The sequence below is a fragment of the Antechinus flavipes genome, chromosome 1 (genome assembly GCF_016432865.1).
Source record: "Antechinus flavipes isolate AdamAnt ecotype Samford, QLD, Australia chromosome 1, AdamAnt_v2, whole genome shotgun sequence".
In the NCBI taxonomy this organism is placed as follows: domain Eukaryota; kingdom Metazoa; phylum Chordata; class Mammalia; order Dasyuromorphia; family Dasyuridae; genus Antechinus; species Antechinus flavipes.
The window spans coordinates 677038448-677064434 of NC_067398.1; the positions used below are offsets into that span (position 1 = coordinate 677038448).

The 25987-nt window shown below is 50.8% G+C and overlaps 2 protein-coding genes across 5 annotated transcripts in view; both read right to left on the reverse strand.

Annotated features, from left to right (window-relative positions):
• Nucleotides 1-12953: 12953 nt before the first annotated feature.
• PLPP2 (phospholipid phosphatase 2) lies at nt 12954-20178 on the reverse strand. The gene is made up of 6 exons (XM_051972419.1): nt 20041-20178; nt 17884-18035; nt 17291-17568; nt 16106-16163; nt 15816-15992; nt 12954-15659 (listed from the first exon to the last, which is right to left on the reverse strand). Exons 1-6 carry the CDS (start codon nt 20090-20092, stop codon nt 15516-15518), a joined length of 861 nt encoding a protein of 286 aa, XP_051828379.1. The 5' UTR covers nt 20093-20178; the 3' UTR covers nt 12954-15515.
• Nucleotides 20179-22573: 2395 nt separating this feature from the next.
• MIER2 (MIER family member 2) overlaps nt 22574-25987 on the reverse strand; it is a 47843-nt gene continuing 44429 nt past the window's right edge. For 3 of the 4 annotated variants that reach the window (XM_051972414.1, XM_051972416.1, XM_051972418.1), the window contains 4 exons: nt 25860-25984; nt 25480-25616; nt 24423-24861; nt 22574-24176 (listed from right to left, as the gene is read on the reverse strand). In XM_051972414.1, coding sequence (XP_051828374.1) covers nt 24155-24176; nt 24423-24861; nt 25480-25616; nt 25860-25984 — 723 coding nt within the window. In that variant the 3' untranslated portion in view covers nt 22574-24154. The remainder of the gene's footprint in view (nt 24177-24422; nt 24862-25479; nt 25617-25859; nt 25985-25987) is intronic. The other variant, XM_051972415.1, reaches the window with a different exon arrangement.

The following is a 25987-nucleotide window of genomic DNA, read 5'->3' on the forward strand; positions in this document are numbered from 1 at the left end:
AAGTCCATCCAAAGACAAGTAACTTTGAAAGACTTAAGGACTCTGATCAATGCAACAATGAACCTAAATCCAGAGAATGGATGAGGAAAAAGCTATCTACTTCCTGACTGAGAGGTGGTGGACTCAGGGTGCAGAATGAGTTATACATTCTTAGATGTGTTTCTTTTAATTGAATATGCATCATTAATACAAAGTCTTATGTGGGGAAATAGGGGGACAGAAGATAAATATGTAAAAAAAATTTTTTTTTTGCAAATATTCATCAAAGAAGATTGAAAAAGGATAATTCAAATGGGAGAAAAGCAAAGAGAGAGGAGTGTCATAAAATAGAGTGGATTCAATACTTAGAAGAAGGGGGTTGGGGAGGGAGGGAAAAAAAATAAAATGAAAAGGGAAAGGCACATTAGAGTACAAAAGAAAATCCTGAAGGAAGCACAGAAATGCTAGGTCTTGGAAAATAATGTGTGGGATTTATTACATAGGTTTTTGAGAAATGGAAATTTATTGTTCTATATTGAATCATCTCTCATGTTCTGTTATATACATGAAAATGCTCTTTTTGTCTTTTCTTATTTTGTATTTAATTTTAAAATGAATAAATAAATTTTAAAAAATAAAAGAGAGTAATGGACAGGGTGAAAGAGGTGAGAAGTTTAAGGATTGAGAAAAAGATCAATAGATTTGACAAGATTTGGCTTAAGAGACCAGCTAGGTGGTGCAGTGGATAGAATACCAGGCCTGAAGTCAGGTGGACCTGAGTTCAAATATGACCTCAGACACCTAACACTTCCTAGTTGTGTGACCCTGGGCAAGTCACTCAATTGCCTCAGGGGGAAAAAAAGACCATAGGCAATTTTGGAGAGGGCAGTTTCAGTTAAAAACATGACTGCCTCACTATTTTAAGTTTCATTATCTCTTGGAAAATCATGCAAACCTTCTAAATTGTCTTGTATTTTCCTTTCCTCTCATCCCCAATCCATCATCTCCATAGCTGCCAAAATGATCTTCCTAAGGCAAGATTGTCACTCCAGCCTTCCTTGGCTTCCTATATCTGTGGAATAATATGTGAACTCTTATGTTAGTTGTTAGCTGAATGTTAGTTCAGCCAAAATCTGGCTCTAACCTCTTTTTTTAGTTTTTTCTCATTATATTCTATATTTCAGACAAAGTGGCCTACTGGTGCTCAGATTGCCATTATCCACTCTCAGATACTTTCCTAAATCTTCCTCTGAAGGGACAGCCTCCCATATCATGTTTTTCTCAAAAAATTCTCTTTTTTTAGGGCTTAACTTATATGTCACCTCCTCTAGGAGACCTTTTCCCAACTCCCCATTTCTACTCTTCCAGCTCACTCCCTCCTCAAATGAACCAATATTTACTTCTCTCTGTTGACTTTAAATTCCTAGAGGGCAAATAGTTTTATTTTTATCTGTGTGTACCCCCAGGACCTAGCCCGGTGTCCTGTACATAGAAGTCCCTTGAGAAGGGTTGAATTGAGTTGAAGTGAGTTGAAGGATGAAAGAGAATTGGGCACCTTTGTGGGCAGTAGATGGAGCCAGTAAAAATAGAGAGGATGAAGATGGCGAGAAGAGAGAGCAGAGAACTGGGGTAAGCTCCCAGAGGAGACAAGAGGGCATAGGTCTTAGCAAGGAGAAAGGCTATCCCTTCCTTCCTCAGGCTGCAGGAAAGCAGCAGAGACTGGAGATGTGGGAGGGGTGTCCAGATGCAGCATATAGGGGAAGACGAGGCAGTTCACAATTGATGGCTTCTGTTTTCTCAGTAAAGTAGGTGGCAAGGTCATCAGCTGAAAGAGAGGGGGGCAGGGAAGAGAGGGCTGGAGGAGAGAGGAAAAGGCTTGGAATAGCAGCTATTAATGTGTGATAAAGAGTCCATCAGGAAAGAATAAAAGGATTGCCATGTAGCCGTGAGGACCCAGCGGAGATTAGATAATGGGGATTTATGATGGACCCAGGCAGCATTATTACATGCTGTCCCCCAGAGATGTTCATCAGCCTGAAAGTAGGAGTGGAAGAAGTGTCCTCAGGATTGAGAACAGGCAGAACACGGATGGTAGGAGGAGAAGAGGGAAAGGGGTTCAAAAGTAAGGAAATGGTGCAACTGGAGAGTCAAGGATGGGAAGAGAGCCAAGTGACAAAAATCAGGCAAATGTCCTGATCTAAAAAAAGGGAAAGAGAAGAGTGTCTCTAGTCCGATGACTCTGATTCCTGAGTTCCTTGGTTATGAGGCAGAGGGGAAAGACATTCAAATAAGAGGGGCTGACCACAAACCATGGCAGCTTCACCAAGAACAGATCGGATCACACTGTTTGGGGCAATTGCACCAACCCAAACTGACTACTCAGGAGTCACTCCAAATGATGTACAGAAAGAATTTATTAGAATCTCGAGAAGCGGACCGTCCTGGCCTGTGGGCCTGAAAGGACAGCAAAGATACCCACAGGAGAGTCATTCACTTGAAGATGCTTACAACTTTTATACATTTCAGACAAAGAACCCCCAAAATCCCACCCTTTACAGGCTGTGATTGGTTACATAAACCTTTATCCCCCTATTTGGTCAGTGGAATGCAGTCAAAAAGGTGATCTACAGCTTCGGCCACTTAATTCCTTCTTGGACAATGGAATGCAGTCCAGGTCTCATCTAAAATCATGTGACTGGGGCCTATAGGCCTGATCTACTTTAGTTAAAAGTCTCTGATCAATATGTGCTTAATCTGTAAGTTCTTCACCTTTCCACACACCACTGACCCCATTTCCTTTTTGGACAGGGTTTGTGATAACAATAATAGCCATTATTCATATACAGCTTTAAGTCTGTAAAGAACTTTACAAATACTATCATATCATCCTTGTGTTATGGATGAAAAAACTGAAGCTGAGAGGAATGATTTGACTAGTATCATACAGCTGGCAAGTGTCTGAGGTAGGACTTGAATTCAGCTCTTCCGCATTCTAAGTCCAGGACTCCTTCTGCTAATGTAGATGTGGTTTTTGTCACTGTTGTTCGTGGGCCTGATGCTTCATGACATCACTTGGCGTTTTCTTGGCAAAGATACTGGAGTTGGTTTGCTTTTTCCTTTTCCAGTTCATTTTACAGATGAGAAAACTGAGGAAAACAGGGCTATTAAGCAACTTGCCCAGAGCCACACAGATGGTAAGTGGTGGAGGCTGGGTTTGATTCCAGGAAGATGAGTTTTCATGACTTTATCTACTATATCAGATGGGGTTTACCTGGGTTTCAAGTGACTTGATAGTTTTTCATTCAGTTTTCATCCTTTGTATTCAAAGAGGAAATTCACAAAGAAGTCAAAGACATCACAAGTGACTTTTTCACTAATGTGTGAATTGGATTTAAGTGAGGAAGAGTTAGGCAAAGTTCTCAGTCTCATTCTCTCTTCCAGACTCATTGGGGTCCCATGGGAAGGCAAAAGCCAGCGTGATTGGTGAATAATCCTGTCACCTTTGATGTCTGGCCAGCCCCTAATCCATTCATGATGCCTGCAGGTGTCTTCCTGGCCATTGGAACAGATCATTCTTATTCACCCATTCTGCCTGGTAAGAAGTCTTCCCGTGATGGATTTGAGACCTTTCGGTTATCCTGAACCCAGTTTGGCCAATAAACCAACGGGCATTTAGTGGGGTGCAAGTGCTTTTCCAAGCTACAAGTGGGTGACAGATGGACACCAAAGGATGAGCATCCCTGTAAAAGGCTTGGCAAGCTTCCCGACAAAGGTGCGAGTCCTCCTTCAACACCCCATATATCCCACGTTCTTGTGGAAAAGTTGGAAAGATGAGGTCTAGATGATAGAATAGTCATGTAGAAACAGACCTGGCTAAATGCCCAGTCCCAAACCAAACTTGGGAGGGTCTTCAGTGGAATGCCGCAGGGATCTACTGTTAACCCTGTGGCTTTTATATGTTTATCTGTGAGTTGGCTTTAGGGATGTCATATTTTAATTCTCCAACCAACACAAAGCTGGGAGGGTTGATTAGCACCCTATGTGATAGTCAATTAAATTCAATCGAATAAATCTCTATTAAGCACTTATTATGTGCCACATACTGTGCTAAGTGCTAGGGATACAAAAAAAAAAAAAACAAACCCAAGAAATACAATCCCTGCCTTCAAGAAGCTTATAATCTAATAGCAGAAAGGAGAGGAATCTTCTATAAAAGAAAGTTTAGGAAGAAATTTATTGCTCCACACTCCAGCCCTCCAACCAGAGAGGAGAAGGTGATGAGTAAAACTTTATTTTTGTAAGATAAAACTAAATAGAATATACTAACTTTAAAAAAATTAACTTTCCAAGGATAAACTAACTGGTGTAGCTTGCCTGCTGTTGAAAGGGTTTGAAAAAAGATCTTATGATCTGAATACAAAACTGAGTTAATCTACATAATGAACAACATTTCAGAAGATCAGGAGGACAATATTCTTGTGGAACTGAAACCAAGCTGATGGAAAATGGAGAGTTCTCTGGAAAGCAAAAAGGCCTCGACAGCCTAGAGCATAAGACTTGAGTCTAATAAGATAAAATGCATTTTTTCTCCTTTTTTGCAGGCTTCATCTTATTTATATTGGTGCCTTTTGTTGCTACATCATATTAATTTCTGAATATATTCTTCTACTCAGTGGGCCATCCATCCCTAGTAACTAAAATTTAAAAAGAATGAAGAAAAAGCAATTTAATAAATCTAATCAATGCATCAGATGGATCTGAAAATATTCAAAATGGATTATATCTGAAGTAGGGCAGCTAGGTAGTACCATAGTGCTTAAAGAGACAGGCTTGGAGTCAGGAAAAGTCATTTTCCTGAGTTCAATTCTAGCCTCAGATGCTCAGTAGCTGTGTGTCCCTGGACAAATCATTTAACTCTGTTTGCTTCAGTTTCCTCCTCTGTAAAAATGAGCTAGAGAGGGAAATGGCAAACCACTCCAGTAGGGAAAACTTTGACAAAAAAACTCCAAATAGGATCATGAAGAGTTAGACACAATGAAAAAGGACTGAACAAAAACAAAAACAACACACCCATAGAATTGCCCAACTTTGCGAAATAGGGGAGAAAGGTCCATTTTCTTTTATTTTTCCATTTAAATTTATATATTTTGACTCTACATGACTTTCATTTCTATACACTCTTCTATGCCCCCCACTTCCCCAGGTGGAAATTATAGAAAGAAAAAAATGTGTAGTACATGAACACATTAGCTGAGAACTGCAGTGTATACAAAGGAAGAGGATTTTCTCCTCTTTTCTCTGAAGCTAAGATTGGGTCAGGGTAATTATAAGATATATAGTTTCATTTTGGGGATTTCTTGCTACTTAGGAGTTTTGCTCGCTTCATTCTGTATCATTTGTTCACTTCATTCATATAAATTCCTGCTCAGGTACAGGCTCTCCTTGAGTCATGGGATCCCTTCCCCTGACTAGGTTTTTTGATGCTTGTGAGCCCCTGTTCCCTCCTCAAATCCCCATTCCTTTAACAGGACCTATATTTGTATACTAAGTCTCCTTCCCTTTCACTAATGCAGATTTCCCTTCCAAAAAATCCTCACCTACTAACTTTTCTTGTGCAGCATGATAAATGTGAAAATATGTATGGAAGAATTGAACTTGTTTAACATATATTGGATTACTTACTGTCTAGGGGAGAGGTTGGGGAAAGAAAGGGAGAAAATTTGGAACACAAGGGTGAATGTTGAAAACTATCTTTGCATAAACTTTGAAATAAAAGCTATTATTTTAAAAAATCTTCATCTACTTCATCAGCTGCTCAATTCTCATTGAACCAAGAGAATGCTTGTTAACATTTAACAACCAGGTTGCCCCCTCATTCTCCCAGCCCCCATTCTTGCCAAAAGGTATATATAACACATTTTCAAGTTCAATTTACATTTTTAACATTTTCTCTCTTGCTTTCTTAAGTCTCAACAATTGATAAAACAATAAACCAAGCCCCAATTTGTAGAGTTTGCTGATTTCTAACATGTAAAAGTTCACAATGAAAATTTGACAATTGGTTCTTCAATTAGAGCTGGCTCCATTACACTCTTTCCTGTCCTTTTTGTTATTTCTTACAGTATAAAAGCATTCCATTTCATCCCCATACCATATCATATTCAGCATTGCCCAGATGATAGGCATTCCTTTAAGTTCTAGCTCTTTTCCAATTAAAAACAGTTGCTAGCATTTTCACTCTTTTTATTGTTGTTTGCTTGCATTTTCTTTTCTTTGTTTTTTCTGGATTGATTTGATTTTTTTTTTTGTGCAGCAACATAAATGTATAAATATGTGTGTACATATTGGATTGAACATATATTTCTACCATGTTTAACATATATTGGACTACTTGCCACCTGGGGGAGGGAGGAAGGAGGGGAAAAATTGGAACACTGGGTTCTATAAGGATTAATGTTGAAGAATTATCCATGCATATGTTTTGAAAAATAAAAAGCTTTAATAAAGAAAAACAATTTTAAAATGCTGCTATAAATATTTTTGTAATACGGGATTTTCCCTCTTTCTTTGATCTCTTCAGTGTCATGGGGTCTTTGATCTCTTTGGGAGGGATATATTATATATTGGAGAACAGCAGGTAGGCCCCTGAAGGGTGATGATGTAAAATTTCTAAAAAAATGTTGAAAACTATCTTTGCATATATATTGAAATAAAAGCTATTACTAAAAAATCTTCATCTACTTCATCAACTGCTCAATTCTTATTGAGCCAAGAGTATGCTTGTTGACATTTAACAACCAGGTTGCCCCCTCATCCTCCCAGCCCTCATTCCTTCCAAAAGGTATAATATAACACATTTTCAAATTTTAGGAAGGGCCTTAAATGCAAAGCATGGGTTTGTGTTGAAACAGCCCAGGCAATAAAATTCAAGATGGCCATAGTAATTCAGAATTTAGAAATAATTTATTTGTAACTGGTCTAGATGGTCTCAATGGCCAGAACGGACCTCCAGTAGGATTCTGGCATGGTTCCGTGCCCAACTGAAGTAGGGGCAGCCTTATAAGCATTCTTGTTCACCCTTGCTGGATGATATTTTAAATATGATATGATATTAAAACATTGATATTAAACCTTTGATATTAAACAGTGACTCAACTTTACAGCAGGAAAGATACAAAGGCAGATGCTTTAACATAGATAGGGATCAGGGTTAGGTGACCACCCTCATGGAACAGATATCCTTGGAGCATTGTTGATCTAGCACTTTGAAGTGCAAAAGAAGTCCCCTAATCTAGCTGAGCAGACCTTTCTCTGCAAGCTCCAGGCCCTAAGACTGAGGGAGGGGAGAAAAGGCCAGTCCTTTGTCCGTTTCAGTGTTTTATTCTTGTTACAATGGGCAACCAGGAGCTTCTTGGTCAGGACAGGGACCTATGCATGAGAAATATCAATCTGGAAATTGCGTGGAGGTTGGTCTGGAGAAAGGAGAGGCTGGAAGCAAAGGGACCAACTGAAGATTATAACAGTAATATGCAGGTTGGAAGGGTTGGGAGTTTGGACTATAGAGTAGTAGTTGAGAAGCAGAGAGAAGAGGAAGATCTCAAGGTGTTAAGGAGGAAGAAAGGGCAAGAGTTGGCAACTAATTGGATACAGGGAATGGGCAGAGTGGAGATTGAGTCCAGTTGTTGCAGCCATGGGTGAGCGTTAGGATGGTGAACCCAACAGAGACAGGAAAGTTAAGAAGAGGACTGGATTTTGGAGAAAAGATGAGTGCACTTTTGGATGAATTAAGGCCAGGTAAGTGGATCCACAGTGGATAGAGCACTGAACCTGAAGTCTGGAAGGCTCCTTTTCCTAAATTCAAATCTGACCCAGTTGTATGAACCTAGGCAAGTCACTCAATCCTGAGTTTGTTTCAATTTCCTCATCTGTAAAATAAGCTGGAGAAGGAAATGGAAAACTATTCCTATATCTTTTTCAAGAAAACCTCAAATGGGGTCTTAAAGAGTCAAAAAACAAGTGAACAGCAAAGGTTGATATGATGCCTCTGGAATATTCAGATGGTGATATCTAGCTGGGAGTTAGATTCATCTGGTTTCATCATCATCTTCATCTTCATCTTTATCTTCTTTCCTCCTCCTCCTCCTCCTCCTTCTCCTTCTTCCCTCTTTCCCTTCCCCTCTGGCATCCCCCTTTCCAGCTGCCTTTTGTATATTGTCTCCTTCCCTTAGATTGTAATTGTAAGTTCCCTGTGGACAGGGACCATTTTCCTTTTCCTAATGTGTATCTCTGGTGCTTACACTCTGAAAAAATAGGTGCTTAACAAATGTTTATTGTATCCTAATTAAGGATTAGGGAGATATATACATAGAGGTGTCTATCTAGATAGGGAGGGAAGGACAGAGGTGTTGGAGTCATCTCTGAATATGTATATAGGTGATAATTTAGGGCACAGAAAACTGAGAGAGTGGAGGGGGAGAAGCAAAAGGGGCCAAGAATCCAGCCTTGGGGTATACCTACACAGGGGGAGGATGGAAATGAAGCTCTGGCAAAGGAGTATGAGGAGTCAATCATAGAGGGAGAACCAAGACAATATTTCCGTGAAAACTCAAAAAGGAACGACAGTTGAGGAAGGGGCGGTGGGTGGCAGATGCTGCAAAGGGAGGAGAAAGAAGAGGACTGAGAAGGGGGAAGAGATTATTGGTAGCCTTGGAGAAAACAGTTTCAGCAAAGGGTGGGATTGAAAGATTTTGAGAAAGGACAAAGAAAGAAACAAGCATTTATTAAACACTTATTATGTGTCAGGGCCACATATTATCCTGTTTTACTATGGCGGAAAGAGAAGTACACAGAGGGCAAGTGATTCTCCTGGGTCACAGAGTAAGGATCTGAATTGAGGTTTTCCTAATTTCGGGATCAGTGCACTATATTACCTAGCTGCCTCTTAGAAGGGATTAAGAAGCAGTGGAGAGTAAATGGAAGCAGAATAAGGGAAGCTTTTTTTTTTTTTAGAAGTTTGAGAAAATAGAGAGAGAGATATAGGATTATAGCCTGAAGGAATGATCAAGTGAATTTTTTTTTTTTTTTTTTTAAAGGATGGGAAGATTTGGACATGTCTGCAGATAGAGGGAAGGGCCAATGTATAAACAAAGATGGAAGATTGTATTTAGGAAAATAAATGATTAAAGAGACGAGCTCCTAGAAGGAATCTGGATGAATGTGTGTGTGTTCAGTCGTTTCACATTGCTCCTGATCCCATTTGGGATTCTCTTGGCAAAGATGCTGATGTCGTTTGCCATTTCTTTCTCCAGCTCATTTTACAGATGAGGAGACTGAGGGTTAAGTGTCCAGGGTCACACGTCTGAGGCCATATTTATCCCAGGTCTTCCTGACTCCAGGCCCAGCACTCTGTCCACAAGCCACCTGGCTGCCCAGGCACATAGTAGGCCCTTAATAAATGTTTATTGATTGATGGATTGAGACCGAGGCCCAGTAACTAAGAATCAAGCTCTGGATGGATGAAGTGAAACTCCAGGGAAATGAGGTTGCTGAATGCCTAATTAATTGATTGATTGGAAGTGGTAATTAGGAACAATGGAAAAGGAGAGGGAAGGAGTGTGGAAGGGGCTAAGCCATAGAACAGGGGTTTCTGAGGGCCCCAGCAATAGCGTGAAGGCTCACTGGACTTAGAAAAGGGCAGGGGGGGGGGGGGAGGTGTTTCTGCGGAAATGTTCTCCTCCACAGCCCCAGCTGCGGCCTAGCAGAATTCCAGAAGCACATTGTAGAGGAGATGAACAGACAGTCACAGTCTCTAAGCTCAGCCCCAGTCAGATGATTCGATATTAATTTTTTATTAATTTTACTTTCTCACAATCCTGGGGGAGGGAAGGGTCTGGAAGGCCAGGCTGGAAGCATCCTGGTGTTTAGATTCTTCTGGCTGTCCCTGGGCCTCTCCTCCCTTCACGGAGGCCCAGGAGGCCCTAATCCCTTCAGTGAGCTGTCAGCCCACACTGACCTCCCAGGCCTTTCTCTGCCCTCATCCTTTGACAGAACCTTGACCTTCGCACTGAATCTCATCCCTTCCCCTCCACAGAGCTGCTTTCCCAGAGGGAGGATCCATTCCATTGAGCTTTCATCTTCTCATGGTGCTTGTAAAAAGAGGCCCTGTTTTCTTCTCCAGGCCCTCGCCTCCCTTCTGGGTCCCCAAGCCCATACCTGATCTGCCATATTTTCCCATCCCCCCTGAATTTCCATTTCTTCATTAAAACTCTCTTCACTGAATCTAATTCTGATTTCCATCCCCAGAGAGCCCCCATCCTCCTCACTGAAGCCAGTCTGCTCATGGAGCTCCCATATCTTTCACGGAGCCTCACTTCTTTCCTCCTCACTGGGTCCCCATCCCTACTCTCAAGCCTCCAGATAACGGAGACCCCACATTCCTAGCCCTCTCACAGGGCCCCCAGTTTTCGCTGATCCCACAATTTCCTTCCAGAGCCCTCCCGGATCCCCCATCTTCTGGTTGGGGGGCAGGTCATCTCTGAAATCTGAGTTCTTGGAAGCCCTGGAAGTCACCAGCTCCCCTCAGGCCACAGCAGTCCCAGCCCAGGAAGGTCCCAGACTTTCTCTTCCCCAAGTATGATCCCTCTGGAGCCCTGGGTCTCTGTGGTCAGATGGAGCTGGAGAGCTAAGGGCGGGAAGAGGAAGGAAAACTTCCCCCGGTTCCCCCTGGGGAGCAGCCGAGGCATCAATCACTGGCCCTCAGGAAGCCACTGACCTCAGGGCTGGCCTGGCAGCCACAGGGCCTGGCAGTCTCTGGGAATGGCTGCAGGCCAGCAGCCTGGGCTGGGCTGGGATTCCCACTGGAAACAGGGCCTGGAGAGGCAGCCTTTCCGAGCCTCTGCCATCCTGGTGGAAAGCCCCACCCTGGGCCAAGGGAAAGGATGCCAGGCCCTGCTAAGGAGGAGTGCCCAAGAGAAGCCCCCAGGACCCAGAGATGGGGGGGAGACCAGGATAAGGAGACAAAAAGTTCCCTCCAACATGGAAAGACTTAAACCCTTCCTCTGTCTGCCCCCATGTGGAAGCAGGCCATGGCGATAGAAAGTATCCGAAGCTTGGGGACACAGAGCCCAAAGGCAATAAAAAAAAGCCCCGGAGGCGAGATGTCCAAGCTGGGAAGCTCTTCCGAGATCGCCATTATACAGTACAGGCAATGAGTGGGGAGACAAGGTGGAACTCCAGCTCCTCCCGAGGAGGGAAAGCATGCAGCTCTCTCCAAACCCTCCTCCTATTGTTCTTCTGCTCCCCCAGGGGAGGACACCCCAGAAGGGGCCCTGCGAGGAGGGAGAGATACAAAGACAATCTCTGTTATACCCATGCCAGGAAAGGAGTCGTTCATTCTTTGCACTTATACTCCCTGATTGATTGGAGAACCCCAAGATGTAGAGAGAGGGGCTAAGAGACAACAATAACAATTCTCCTTCCTACTTTTAAGGTAAAATAGGTTTTGATTTCCCTATTAAGAAACAAGTGTGGTGTTCTAGGGCACTGAGTTTGAAATGATCAAGCGTTTGGGTTCAAATCCCACCTTTAAACATTAATTTTTTAGGGGGAGGTGCAAAGCAAATTTTCTTTTAATTTGAATTCCTAATGACCTTGCCTTGATTACAATTCTTGGAATCATAGAATTTCAGAGTTAGAAGAGATCTTACAGATCATTAATTTCATCTTGAGCCTAAATGGAAATTCATCTACCATCTAATTGGTGGGTGGTCACTTCATCTTAGCTTGAAGACTTTCCCGGGGGTGGGGGGGTGGGGGTGGGTGGGGGTGGGTGGGTCCAATAGACTTTGGGGCAGCTCTAATTGTCAGACTTTTAAAAATAATTCAATAAACATTTATTAAGAGCCTACTATGAGCTAGTCACTAAGGTTACAAATAAAAAAAGCCCTCAAGGAGCTTAGAAGGGAAGCTGGAGACGGTGGGGAGACCCAGCCTGGGGCACCCATGTTCCTGATAGAACCCCTGATGCAGTTAGGTGGAAAGGTCAGGTCCTAGACCCTCCAGAAAGGAAAGTTGGGGGCACTGCCCAGCTGTGGGATCCTGAGCAAGTCACTGGACCTCTATCTGCCTCACATCCTCACTGATAAAATCAGTGGAACTCCAAGGCTTCCAAGGCCCCTTTCGGCCTCCACTTGGATCCTAGCTTTGAGTTCCACGAAGTCCTGTGGCCGAGTGCTCCGGGAGGAGGGCACCAGTGCATGAGCATTATTAACACATTAGACAAGGGAGGAGATTGGGAGCCCTGCTTTGGGGGGGGCAGCTCCCCACTTTGGATGGAACACGTCGAGCAGCCGGGGAAGGGGGCCTGACCTCGTGAGCAGAGAAGCAGCTGAGGGACCTGACGGCCACCGCCAGCGCGGAGCCAGAAGCAGGATTTCTGAGGGCCAGGGCTGGGGTGCTCATGGACTTCCCACTCAGGGCGAGGCTCCATCACATGACTAGGACTGCCCGGAGCCGGTTTTAGGCAATCCTTTCGGAGCGTGAGCACAGGAAGCGGAAGACTGGGCCCAGAGAAGAGGCAGCTCCCAGCGTGGCCCAGCCCTGCCCGGCCGGCCCTGCCCAGAGTCCCGAGGACCGGAAAGCTGGGCTTTTGCTGCCCTCTCCTGGCTCTGCTGCCGCCTGGCAGGGACCTCCCCATCACCCCGGGGCGCGCTGGCGGAGAGCTGCAGGGGCCTGCAGCCGGGGTCAGCGGGGCACATCCCGGGCACCCTGCTCCGGCCCCTCAGTTCAGATGCCCCTCTCCCCAGCACGGGGCGGGCCGTCGCTGTCTTCCCAGGCCCGGGACCCCCTTTCCCTCCCCAACCCACAGATATTTAGGTGCCCACTGTCAGGAGCTGTCTAGGTGCTGAAAACCCAAAGGCACAGGGGGGAAAATTCTTACCCACGAGGAACTTGTATTCCACGAAGACACAGACATATAAAAGCATCAACAAACCTGCTGATTTATAGAACTCTAAGCACTTTACAATAATTATTTCATTCTGTTCTCACAACCACCCTGGGAAGAGGTAGGTGCGATTATTATCCCTATTTTACAGATAAGGAAACCGAGGAAGACAGAGGTTAGCAAATTTGCTTCAGTGCCATATAGCAAGTATCAAGGGCTGGATTTGAATTCAGATCTTCTTGACCTCAGGTCCGGCAAACTAATCACCATCAGTGGTTAGCCACAAGTTGGCCTGTTTCATACGTGTAAAAAATAAAATAAAATCACTCAAGCAGGAAGGGGAAGAGAAAAGTGACCTCAATCAGCCAGTAAGATCTTGGATTCAAGAACTGCTTCCAACACACAGCCATGGTGGGGCAGCTTCAGTTATTTGGACAAGAGCTATATTTGCCAAAGCTCTATCTATTTAACGTCCACTGTAGAATTTCCCTGGGAATACACTATGGCGGCTCTACCCTCCCATTTTTACATTTCTTGCTGTTGTTCAAATATTACAGGTAGTGGCTAAACAATCCCTTCTTGTCAGTTCTGAGGATGTAGAGAGGAAGGGCTGGTGGGTCATATGGGTCACATTGAGAAGGTCAGATTGGCTGATTCATAGACACACTCAACTTTGACCCTAGGGAGGTCAAATGAGTCATTCCCCTGCTCGTGGATCAGAAAAGCACCTCTGATCTTTCCAGCCCCAATCCCTGCAGCTTCAGGGGCATTTTTAGGAGCCTGGAGCTGGGAAGGGGAAAGCCGGGGTACCAGTACTTGGATTCCAAGTCAGGTTGGCTTGGGCTGCCAGTTATACCCTGGCACTGCTTCCCTCTGCTGCCCAAGTGTCCTTGGTTCTCCCCGGAAGCACACAGCAAACCAACCCTACCTCCCCTGGCCAGCACCATCAAAGCCATTTTTCTAGGATGTGATGAAGGTTACTGTGTGATAAGAGAATTGTTATCAACCAGAAGCAACTGGGCCACTTAGCAGGGGTTCTCCGGCCATAGTACCACAGCCTCAGGGACAGTCAGAGGGGGAAACTCTCAGGCTGGCTGAGGGACCTTTGGATCTAGACCCTCCATCCACAATCATAGTCTGTACCTCCAGGTTTGCAAAGCGTTCTACAAACGTTACCTTATCCTCTCACAGCCCTGGAAGACAGATGCTGTTAAGATCTCCATTTAAGGAAGACAGAAGTGAAAGGTCTTACCCAGGGCCACATTTGAACTCTAACTGGCTTTTCTTCCTGCTGTGTCCCTCCCCATCCCCTTCCTCTCCCTGTGCTGATCTCAGGAGCGGAAAGTAACCTAGCAGAAACAGCAGAAATGTTTGATACACCCGGCTCCATTGCTGAAATGGTGATCACCGAATCCTACTGGAAAGCCAGTCTAGAAAAATGATTTCTTTTGGAAGACCTTAGGTCTTCCAAATCTTTTTCCAGGGGCTTTGCTGACTATTATCTCTAGGCCCGAGTTGATAGATGGGAAATGAGCTGAAAAATGGGAAAGTTCTGGCCCTAGGATGGGATCTCCGGGATCCCAGAATGTGGGTTTTTCAGAGCTCCCCGAACTCATCCTCATCCAGGGGCAGGTGGACCTGGGCAGGAAAGGGGGGAACCTCCTGAGCGCCAGCGCCCACCCCCTCCACCTCACCAAGGCCATTCAAGAGGCCCAAGGATGGGGCAGGGGGCCAGGAGCTCACAGGGCTCCCCTCCCCCATCCCTTGGATGTGCTTAGAGAGATTCTTCCAGCTCAGAGCTCAGACTCAGGGAAATCCATCTTTCCCAGCAGAAAGAAGCTTGAAAGTCCCGGAGAGAAGGCGAGGAGGAGGGGGCTCCTGCGCTGAGCAGATGGATGCCCTGGGCTAGGATGTGGAGAATGGGAATTCCTGTTCTGCATCCACCCCGTGGCGCAGCTTAGGGCCACCCTGCCTCGCCCATCTATATAGAACCTGGGAGAATTTCAGGGCGGCCGGGGGCTCTAGCTCAGAGGGGACTGCTGCTCCCCCGGGGGTCCTCCTTGCTGGATCACAGGAGGGCAGGGGAGAAGTGGATGGAGGGCCTCCAGGGCCACAGGTTCCTCTCCCTACAGCTTTGTGGAGGCAGCAACGCGACCTTTCCGGGCAATTTTTGGGAAGCTGCTGAATCCGAGTAAAGAAGGGCTGCAATGTGGAGGGGGGCCCTTCCTTCCTTCTTCCAGTCTCGGAGGCCAGCCCGGACTGAGGAAGGGAACCAGCCCCCTTTCCCCCAGTTGTTCTACACCGGGCAGGTTACACAAGACAGACCCCACCCCTTTCCCTCCCCAACAGGCGAAGGATGGGGATGTTTCTAGCAGCATCTCCTTGCGCGGCTTCCTGCCTCGTCTCCGGCTGTTTCGCTCCTAGAGTCCCAGACGGGAAGCCGCAGGCGAGACCCCGGCCCTGGCCCCCTCCAGCCGCTCTTCCCTAACGAGGCCCGAGCCCGGGGACGGAGCAACGAGGACTCATCCGGGAAGCACCGGTGCAAGGCCGGGGTCGGGCTGCGTCCAGGAGGAGAGGAGGGGCGGGAGGCGGCTCAGGAGCCCCCCGAGTAGCTGAAATGATTCCGGTCGCTCTCAGCGAGGGTCAGGCTCAGGGCCAGGCTGGGCTTCCGTTCCAGCTCCTCCCCGGCACTGGCCTGGGGGGGGCGAACCTTAAAGAAGTCCGAGACGTAGCGCACCTGAGGGGAACGGGCAGCGAGACAGGAAAGAAATGAATTCGTGGGAGAAACCCAAGCGCGCCCCGGGCGGAGCCCCGGGAACCGGAAAGGCAAAGGCTGTCGGGAGGGAAAGGGACGCGAGAAGGCCCAGGATGGGGGAGCCCGGCCAGCCCTCACCGTGAGTCCGGCGACGAGCGCCCCCTGCAGGAGCCCGGTCAGCACGTCGCTCCAATGGTGCTTGTAGTCGGACACTCGCGTGTAGCCCACGTAGAGGGCAAAGGCCACCAGGAAGAACTGGATGGTGGGTCTCAGGAGGCGGGCCCAACGCCAGGAGAGACGCGCCTGCACGTACAGCTGCCGGGGCACGAGGGGTTACGCGGGGGAGGGGCCCTCCCACCCCCTCCCCCACTCCTGGCCCCGCCCACTGCGTGCTGCTCCTCCCCTGGGGGCCATCGGGGCTCACTCACCGCCAGGAAGACCATGCAGTACATGCCGAAGGAGGAGTGGCCCGAGTAGAAGGACAACCTAGGGCGGGAGCAAAAGCGGGTCCTGGAGGTCAGGGCTGACCCAGGCTGACCCCTCGCATCCCCTCCACAAAGATGTACTAGAGGGAACCGGGAGGTCAAGGCTGGGAGGGCCCTTAGAACCCAGGAGATCAGAGCTGGGAGGGCCCTTAGAACCCAGGATGTCGGGGCCGGGAGGGCCCTTAGAACCCAGGATGTCGGGGCCGGGAGGGCCCTTAGAACCCAGGAGGTCAGAGGCTGGGAGGGCCCTTAGAACCCAGGAGGTCGGGCCGGGAGGGCCCTTAGAACCCAGGAGGTCGGGGCCGGGAGGGCCCATAGAACCCAGGATGTCAGAGCCGGGAGGGCCCTTAGAACCCAGGAGGTCGGGGCTGGGAGGGCCCTTAGAACCCAGGAGATCAGAGCTGGGAGGGCCCTTAGAACCCAGGAGGTCGGGCCGGGAGGGCCCTTAGAACCCAGGAGGTCGGGGCCGGGAGGGCCCTTAGAACCCAGGATGTCAGAGCCGGGAGGGCCCTTAGAACCCAGGAGGTCGGGCCGGGAGGGCCCTTAGAACCCAGGAGGTCGGGGCCGGGAGGGCCCTTAGAACCCAGGATGTCAGAGCCGGGAGGGCCCTTAGAACCCAGGATGTCGGGGCCGGGAGGGCCCTTAGAACCCAGGATGTCGGGGCCGGGAGGGCCCTTAGAACCCAGGAGGTCAGAGGCTGGGAGGGCCCTTAGAACCCAGGAGGTCGGGGCGGGAGGGCCTTAGAACCAGGAGGTCGGGGCCGGGAGGGCCCTTAGAACCCAGGATGTCAGAGCCGGGAGGGCCCTTAGAACCCAGGAGGTCGGGGCTGGGAGGGCCCTTAGAACCCAGGAGATCAGAGCTGGGAGGGCCCTTAGAACCCAGGAGGTCGGGGCGGGAGGGCCCTTAGAACCCAGGAGGTCGGGCTGGGAGGGCCCTTAGAACCAGGAGGTCGGGGCGGGAGGGCCCTTAGAACCCAGGATGTCAGAGCCGGGAGGGCCCTTAGAACCCAGGAGGTCGGGGCTGGGAGGGCCCTTAGAACCTGGGATGTCAGAGCTGGGAGGGCCCTTAGAACGGGGCTGCCTGCAGGGCGCCAGGTCTGGTGGGAGGAAGGCCTCCCTGGGCGCTCACCTGGACTCCGTGATGTTGGCGGGGCTCCCTCGGCACACGGACTCGGGCTGGACGTAGAGGGAGCAGTTGACCCGAGACCAGTCCGGGTCACAGACCGCCAGGAAGTTGGGGCGGAGGCGGCCAATCATGTACTTGGCCAGGTCGGTCAAGGACTGGCTGACACTGGCCCCGAAGAGGAAGGTGCCCAGGACCTTGTAGAGGGCAGCCACGTAGTTGTTGAAGTCGGAGCGAGAGTAGAGGCGCTCTGTGTAGACCAGGTAGGCCTCCCCAGATGAGACCTGCCAGGGAGAGCGGGTCAGGGGCGCAGACGTGCTGGGGGCGGGGCTTCCTGGGGACGCAGGAGGGCACTGGGCCTCCCCGGGATGGAGGGGAGGGGCTTCCGCTCGCACCCGGTGCTCAGCAGTGTCTGGCGCAGGCCCCCCCCTCCCCCCTCCTGCGCCGAGAGCTGGGCCCCTCTGCTGCTGCTCCCTCTCCCCCAGCTCTGGGAGGCGCCGGTCCTGGCTCAGGGGGCCACCGTCCGCGCCCAGCAGGGAAGCCCCCGCCCCGGGCCAGGGTCCCGTCAGCCTGGCTTGGCCCAGAGGGGGCGCCCTTACAATGATAACGCTGACGGTGATGGTGACGCCCGCCAGGAGGCCGTGCGTGATGGTGTCGGGGCGGTAGGGGTATCGGATGGTGTCATCGCTGCAGTAGAAGCCCCTCTTGTAGGGAGAGTTCACCAGGGTCAGGATGATGAAGGGCAGAGAAGCTTTGGAACAAAGAACACAGAACAACGTCCCGGTTGGGAGGGCCAGGAGGTCGGGCTGGGGGGGATTTTCTCCTCAGAGATCCCGGGGTCCCACTCTCTCCTTTTCCCATCAGGCCCAGAGAAGGAGAGGCGCCGAAGGTGAAAGGGAAGACTGGAATCCATCTCTGAGGCAGAACCTTCTCTTGCTCCCCTCCCAGCAGCAGCTCCCTCCTACCCTTTGCCCTCAGCCCAACAGCCGGCACACTCCCTACTGGTTTTCAGGCAGGGAACAGGGCAGGGCTCCCCAACCCGCCTCGCCCGGGCCCAGGCCTTGCAGGGGCCACAGGGAAGGAAGCTGTTCTCAAGCTTCACAGATTCGAAAGCAAGAGAGAAGGGGCGGCCTGGGGGGGATCCCACCGGACCCCAAATACTCTGCCGAGGGGCCTGGCCCGCAGGGCCCTCCCCTCCCCCTCCTCTCTGGGTCCCAGCCCTCTCCGGGACCAGGTAACTGGAACAGGAAAAGACTTACTGGACCACACAGACTGAAGCAACTCCTGCAAAGAAGCAGTGGCCCCAGGGGAGGGACAGTGTGAGGGTATTAACCTGACCCAGGGGCCACCCTCCCTCCCCATCTCCTCCATTAGCCAGGGATTAGGATTAGGTCTAGAAGATTCCCCTCCCCCAGGCCACCTTAAAGGGCTACCTTTAGCCCGGGCTCCCTCGGCTCCCAGCCTCCCAGGCTATTGTCTGTTGGCCCCACAGTAAACACTCGTCCTTTGTCTGGGCCCTGGGGGAGGGGATCGGAGGGGGCCCACGGGCTGTCAGCAACCCCCCTCCCTCCAGGAAAACCAACCAGTTAGACTGGTTTGGGACAGGCAGGGGCCAGGGTCCCAGCTCAGATTGCCCCCCCCCCCCCTTTCCCCAGTCACTCAGAGCTTGATTAACCCACACCTGTCCTCAAAGCCCCACATCCCGACCCACAACGATGTCTCTCCAGCAGGACCGGGCCGGGTCAGGCCGGCTCTGCACCAGCTCTGGGACCGTCCCAGTGGGCAGGTGCATGGGGGAGATCCGCTTCAGGTTTGCTGGGGTCCTGCCCAGGGAATCGGGAACCCCGTGGGACAGCGGGCCAGTCTCTAAACTCTGGGTTCCCAGTCCGGAGAGAGATTGCGGGCTGAAACGACCTCCATTTTAGCCCTGACATTCAGAAGCACGGCTCAGAAAAAGTCCCGGAGTTACCCTCCAGGCGCAGAAGCCAGAGGAGCAGCCAAGGGAGGGAAGGCTCCCACCCGTCCAGCCCCCCAAATTCCATTCATTCGACAGGCCTGAGGTTGGGGGTGTGTGCTGTGTGTGGGACCCAGGTCCCAGCTCTCCGCCGATGGATTCTAGTTTCCCTTCCCTACAGGGACAGGCCGGCTCGGTCGGGCAGAACTCTCTCAGGTCAGGGCTCCCTCCCGGTGATGATTCATTGCCCCAGGGAGAGAAACAAGAGGAAGGGGGGCTGGCACAACCAGTTGGAAGAGGGGCCCACTTCCTACTCTCCCAAAGGAACTCCTCTTTATAGGTGGGACTTTACTCCTCGAACCACAGATTATAATAGCTGTAAAGACATCTTGTTTTACAGATGGAGAAACTGAGGCTCAGAGAAAGAAGAAAGGGTTAAACGCCCAACTCGGAAGTTGAGGGGAGAATGTAGTGTGCTTCCCGAGGTCGTCTTCCTTTCCCTTCGCCCCACCTCCACCAAAGACGCCTCTTCTTAAGGGGATCCTTCCTCAGATTCATGTTTGGGGGTGAGGGCGAGGGGGGCGTTGCTTTCAGCTCCCCAGCTCCAGGCTTTCCAGGTCAGGGCCCTTGAAGCACCTCCTTAGAGGCCGACGTCCAAGTAGGAAGGCCCTTCCTTCCATTACCCCAGATGGCGGGGTCCTGCACATCTGGAGATGGGCGGGGGGCAGGAGGGGGGGCACAATCGGAGGGGGGAGGGATCCGGTAAGAGGAGGAAGGGCTGGGGCTGGAACGCCCGGCTTACCGACCACAAGGCACACCACGTCGAGCACCACGAACACCCTGTTCCTCTCCATGCCTGGCCCGTCCCAGCCCGGCCCCGGACGGCTGCCTCGGAACGCGGCTCCGGCCCGGCTCCGCTGCCTCGGGAGGTGGACGCGGACGGGCCGCGGGGGCTCCGGGTCCTTCGCCAGGGACCGGAGCGGCGCGGAGGGAGGGAGGGAGGCCAGGCAGGCTGGGCCAAGGGGAGGAGAAGGAAAGGGAGCAGGGTCACATGGCGGCGGAGCTGGGGCGGGAGCCCGAGAGGCGTGGAGCAGGCGGGGAGGCTGGACTCTGGCCCCGTCCCGCCCCCGGAGGAGGAAGAAAGGGGCGAGGAGGAAGCGGCAGGTTCTCGGAGGGCCGACCTCGGGGCGGGAAGGGCCGCCCCGTCCAGCTATCTTCCATCAGAGACCGTGTTTGGTCGGGCGACTCGCACCCTAGGCGCGCCACAGATGCTTTTTTCCCTTCATTTTGGAGATGGGGAAACCGACACTCGTGAGATCCCCAAAGCCTCGGGAAGCAGGGCCGGGACTAAGGATCTGCATCTCCCGACAAACTCCGCGTTTTTAAGGAATGGCTTCTCGTTAAGGTCGTTTGAGCCGATTTTCGGGGCAAGTGTTTTCTCTCCCCCTCTAAGCCTCATAAATTGGAGAGGCCGTATTTTCTCATAGCCTAAGTCCCGTGTCCTCCCCCCCCCCCCCACCCCCGTCTGACTTTTTTCTTCCCCTCTCATTCGACTTCCCTTTGTTCGGGGAGGAAACGTGGAAGTGGAGAGTTCGGTTTTGACTCATTCTTAAATCCGAGGTAAAAGTTGGGCGACGAAATGGTCACGACTCTGGGCCTGGAGTCAGGAAGACCAACCTCGCCTCGTGGAAAAGGTCTGAACCTGAAGTCAAGGGTTCCCGTCTTGACTCAGATAGCTACTGCCCTGTGGCCTGAGCTGTGCCCTTAATCCCCACTAAGCCTCAATTTTCTCATCTATAAAATACTGGGTTGGGACCAGATTGGGCAGGCGGGTGGAGTAATAGGACAAGTGGGAGAAAAGGGGTATGTTTCCTAGTTGGGCAAACAATGCCCACAGGCTTCTGGTTCTCAAATTTCATCAGCCTCTCATACCCATCCTACTATAACCTTCAGATCCTTTAGGTGATACCTCTTTACAAAGGTTTCCCTAAATGGTCTGTCTTGCACGCACATGCTCTTTTTTTCCCAAGCTGCCTCGGTTAAATGGTTTCTTGTTTTTTTCTAAACCACTGCCTTTTTGGGTAGAAACTTGAATTTTTCCATCCCCATTTAAAAATGAGCAAGGTGAAGTCATAGATCCCAAGAAGAAAAACCTCTTTTGAGTTTTGAAGTCTCAAACTCATCAAGGAAAATATTAATTCCTTCAGTCAACTTCCTCTCCCCTCAAGAAGGGACTTTTCTTTGGAATACGGGAAGTAGTTATGACAAGCTAATATTTTCCTCATTCATGGTTAGAAAATCAATTAGCCAATTAAACCTTCAATTTACTTTTAAATTTTAACCTGGTCTCATCCTTGAGAATCTAGGATGGGGATCTGTCACACAAGAGGAGATAAAAGACCCATTTAGTTTTCACCAGACCACATAAAAGTCCAGTACAAATCTAATATAAGGGGGAAGGGAGGCCAGGACAGGTTTTATATCCACATCCCCCCCCAGAGTTTTATAGGCCTACAGGAAAAAATTTGTGTAAATGAAAACTCTTATATCCCAAGATTCGAAATGATGTGGAGTGTGCCTATTCTGAGTCAGATTCCATTATAGTGACAGAGCCCAAGGAGGAAATGGCTTAAGGGAGTTGATGCTAAATTTCAGCCCTGGATGGTCTCCCTCCTTGAGATGTTCCAAGTGGCCTATTCAACAGCAGCTGCCTGGCAGGAACGCAAGTTCTCAAGAACCTTGAAGCACTAAATTTTAGAGCTGTAAAGATCCTTCTACTCTGGGCCAGGATCAGGTCCCTGAAATAGACCAGAACTGTCCCAATTAGGTCCCCCACTCCCTTCTTTACTGCTCCCAGCAAGCAGAAAACTATCAGCTGGTCACAAATGCTGTCTAGTTGACCCTGTTCTGAGCCACATTCACCACTTCTTGGCTTTTTTCTAATTTTTAATGGGAGTAACTTGCAAAAGGATTCAGTGGCTGCATATCCTCACAGATGACAAAGGGCTACTATAGGAAAATACTTCTTCTGGACCCAGATTACAAACTTCATCTGTGATTCTCACCAAAACAACTCTCTCTTCACACACTAACTTCTCCAAAAATAATCAATGACCGAACTATGTTGGCAAAGTCAAGCCCTAGGTTTGTTAGACCCCAACCTAGGTCTATCTAGTCATGGGACTAAGTGCTGAGCTCACAGGTCCTCATTTATGCTCAACTGTATGCAGTCATTGACCAAGAGGACCTCTGCACAAACACAGCTGAAGCACGGGCTGTCACTGCCTTGGTAAGGCAGCAAGGTTTCCCAATTTCCATTATGACAAGGACACATCTTTGACTTCAAATCAAATTTAATAAATAACGGCGAGGGCTATTGAAGGCAGTTTTCACTTCACAGTGTGGTCCTTAGGGGAGGGTTTGAGTCTGGCCCTCAGGAACAGCTCAGGGGGAAAAACAAATGTGCTTCATGACATATGGACCTTGGGGGAGGGGGGGGGCAGAAGAAGCCATGGCCCCTGCCTAACCTTCAGGAGCCCACTGATTTGTAAACAACAGAAATATAAATAAATGGGAAAGGAGGGGCTGGGGAAAGAGAAGAGAAAAAAAAAAGAACAAAGCCCTCCAGCCATTCTGCAGAAAACAAAATCAAGGCTTGGAGGAAACATGGGCATGGACAAGTGCCCTCTCTATATTGCCAGGGGGAGGAGGTTGCCTCCTTCCCAAGAGCCCTCAGCGATTCTGAAATCAAGCTGTGGCTGCTGCTTGCTTTATGCAAGCCAAGAGGCTGCACACTCCCATATGGCCTCCACCCCTGCAGCTCGGCCAGGGCCAAGCCAGAAGAGGGCCCTCTCTCCCTCCGTTTCACAGAGTGGAGATCTGGGATCTCTGGGCCTGTTGGGCCCTCGGGAGCAGAGGAGGCCTGGGAAGTGAGGTCATTCGACCAGGGCCAGTGGCCACTGTGACACAGGGGTGGTGGGAGGAGCAAGGAGTGAGTGTAAAGTGCTGCTTGACCTGAAGTGGAGGGGAGCTGACAGGAGTCACCAAGGGCCCAAACACAGTCAGGAGGTATATGGCTCCGAGTCCGGGCCCTGCCCCACCCTTGCCCCCCACGTTATTTGGCACCATGAGCAGCAGCTGGCCATCCTGCTGTCCTCTCTCCACATGCCCCGAGGGAGGTCCTTCTCCAGAAGGGAATGTCTTTCCCTGTGCCCAAGCCTTGATGCTGACGAAGTCAGGAGCTGCCATCAGGCTGGGGGAGATTGCTGGTGGAAGGGGCTGGGCCAGGTGCCACGTCCCCCAGAGCCCGCCTCCCCCCATTGGGGGAGTGGCTCTGACCTTTGTAAAGGTGCTGGGGGCCCCTTTTCCGGGCGAGGCTGACAGTCTCAGCAGACCCCTCCCAGAGGGCTCATCCTTACAGTGCTGGAGTTGTCCCAAAGGCCGTCATGTCCGCTGCCAGCAACGGAAGTCCAGGGAGGGGCTGAGAGGCCTAGGTCCTCCTCCTTCCACCCCCTACAGGCTGTCCCCTTGCACCCACTCTACTCTGCCCTGGGAATCACTACCAGGTTTCAAGTTGAGCTGGGAGGCTTGGGACCCTACCGAGCACTGTTTCAGGGAACTTTCTCTGCCCCAACCCCGGGATGTGGCTGTGTCTGGAAAGGTCAGTCATCAAGGGCCCGGCAGGCCCAGAGCTCCTCGTCCCCTTAGATCCACCTTCCAGAATGGAGGAGCTGACCAAGGCCTGGGAGGAGCAGGATGGAAGTGGGGGTGGGAGGGCTCTGACAGAGGCGATAGCAGGACAGGCCTGGCATGGGCAGAAGGGGGAAGAGAAGTCAGCCAGAGCCCTATAGTCTGAAAACAGTGACGCGTTAACAGAGAGGAGTCTTGGTGCACACACCTGCCCCCAGATTAACAAATCAACAGGTCATCACGTTACAGCTGTCAGAAGAGAAGAGAAAGAGAATTATTTTCATTTTAACAGGAACACCCCCTCCCACCAGCCAAGAGAGATGCTGACTCTCCTCCCATTTGTGGGGCCCCGGGTACTTGGGCCAGCCCTCCTTCCTCTCGGGGCGTGGGTCTTTCGGAGCTTCTAGCAGGGCCCACACACCTCCCCTTTCCGCACTAGGTCCTGGAGAATGGAAGGGCCGGGGAAGGAGCGAGCCTTGTTTGGAGGATGCTTACTGTGACAAGGGCTCAGGGTGCAGCACGGGGGCTGGGCAGGCGGGGTGGGCGGCCAGGAAAGGATTGACATCCCCGATGCCAAGAAGTCCAAAATCTGTGACCGACAGAGCCACCTGGGCAGGGGCCACAGCTTCCTCCGCGTCTCTGTCCAAATCCACATGGCCGGAGATGAGAGGCAGCTCCTCTCCAGGGAGCGCTGCAGGCAAAGCCAAGTCCACTGCCAGCCGTCCAGCAGGGGCTGGCTCCAGCTCTGCCTTGTCTACTGCTGGCAGCGGATAGAAGCCTACGTTAGCTGGGGTAAGGGACCGTTGGGGCAGAGGGATGCCCGAGGGCTCCTCAGCGGGGTCCAAGGAGCAGTTGGCCTCTGAGGGTGTGCTGCATTGGCCGGACTCGCTCAGGCTGCCCAGGCTGCAGGCTGCACTCTCCACACTGAGAGGTTCTGGGGGAAGGGAGGGGGAAACGGATTGGGTAAAGGGCAAGAAATTCCCATACACTCCACTCAGGACCTCCCTGACACCCTTCTTCCCCTAAGACTTCAGCCCCAACACTGAGGCAATGATTCCCAGGTGCAACCAGGCTTGAACACTGTGTGATGGAGAGCTCACTACCTCTCGAGGCAGCCCATTCTATTTTCTCTCTCCCTGGCACATTTCCAGAGCAGCAGCATTGTGGACAGGAAAGAGCCCAGGGCTAGAAGTCGGGACACCTAGGTTCTACTTCCGGCTCTGCCACTGACCAGGAGGCCTTGGACAGGAGGCAGTGAATCAAGTATCGCCTTTTCAAATGTACCCACAGTAATGCCGACTGAGGAGAGGTGAAAGAGAAGAGTGTGAGAGGAGAGATTAGGCAGTGAGGTGTAAACGGCAGGCAGGGAAGGAGAGCAGCAGTAGGGAGCCACTCGCTGCCCACACGGCCGTGAGGTCAGCCTCACTCTCTGCCCCCTCAGGGCACCCAATGGCTCTTAAGCAGCAGAGCTGGGACTAGAACCCAGGTCCTCTGTCTCCATGTGCAAAGTTCCTTCCACTCCACCGTGCCTCCACTTCCCCTTGGGAGCTACCTGTGCTCTCCATTGCCAAGTGGTCCTGGGGGAATGTGGAGTCCAGGCAGTCTGTGGCAGAGGGAACAGGCGGGGAGCTCCGTGAGCGGCCAGAGCCTTCTACCTCCCCATTGTCCAAGTCGTTGTCCGCAAAGTCCCTGCGGAGCAAAGAGGGCACCATGACCTAACCTGAAGGCAAGCTGAGCAGCCTTTCCCTTCCTCCTCCCTCCTTCTCCCTAGAAAGCCCCTCCCAGCAAGGGCACACGCTGGGGGGGGCTGCCCGTGGGAAGCTCTGGCCCTCCCCTGCTGGGCTGGGAAGCCTCCACTCAGGAGCCAGCACCAGTGATTCCCTGGGGCCTTCATGACGTTACTGATGGTATCGTGAGAAGCTTTTCACGCACGTGGCTCCGGGCTGGACGTACTTCTTCCGGCCGAAGCGGGTTTGCTGGGTGAAGTAATCATAACGATCAGACTTCTTCCACATATAGTAGTATTCCACGCACTCACCCACTGACCGTGTGCGCACCTG

Bases quoted from the DNA above. Each gene is read 5' to 3' on its own strand.
- PLPP2 (XM_051972419.1), bottom strand. From the start codon at position 20,092: ATGGAGAGGAACAGGGTGTTCGTGGTGCTCGACGTGGTGTGCCTTGTG. The intron at 18,036-20,040 runs GTAAGCCGGGCG...TTTGTTCCAAAG, and splicing joins CGTGGTGTGCCTTGTGGTCG to CTTCTCTGCCCTTCATCATC. The intron at 17,569-17,883 runs GTAAGGGCGCCC...TCTCCCTGGCAG, and splicing joins TCACCGTCAGCGTTATCATT to GTCTCATCTGGGGAGGCCTA.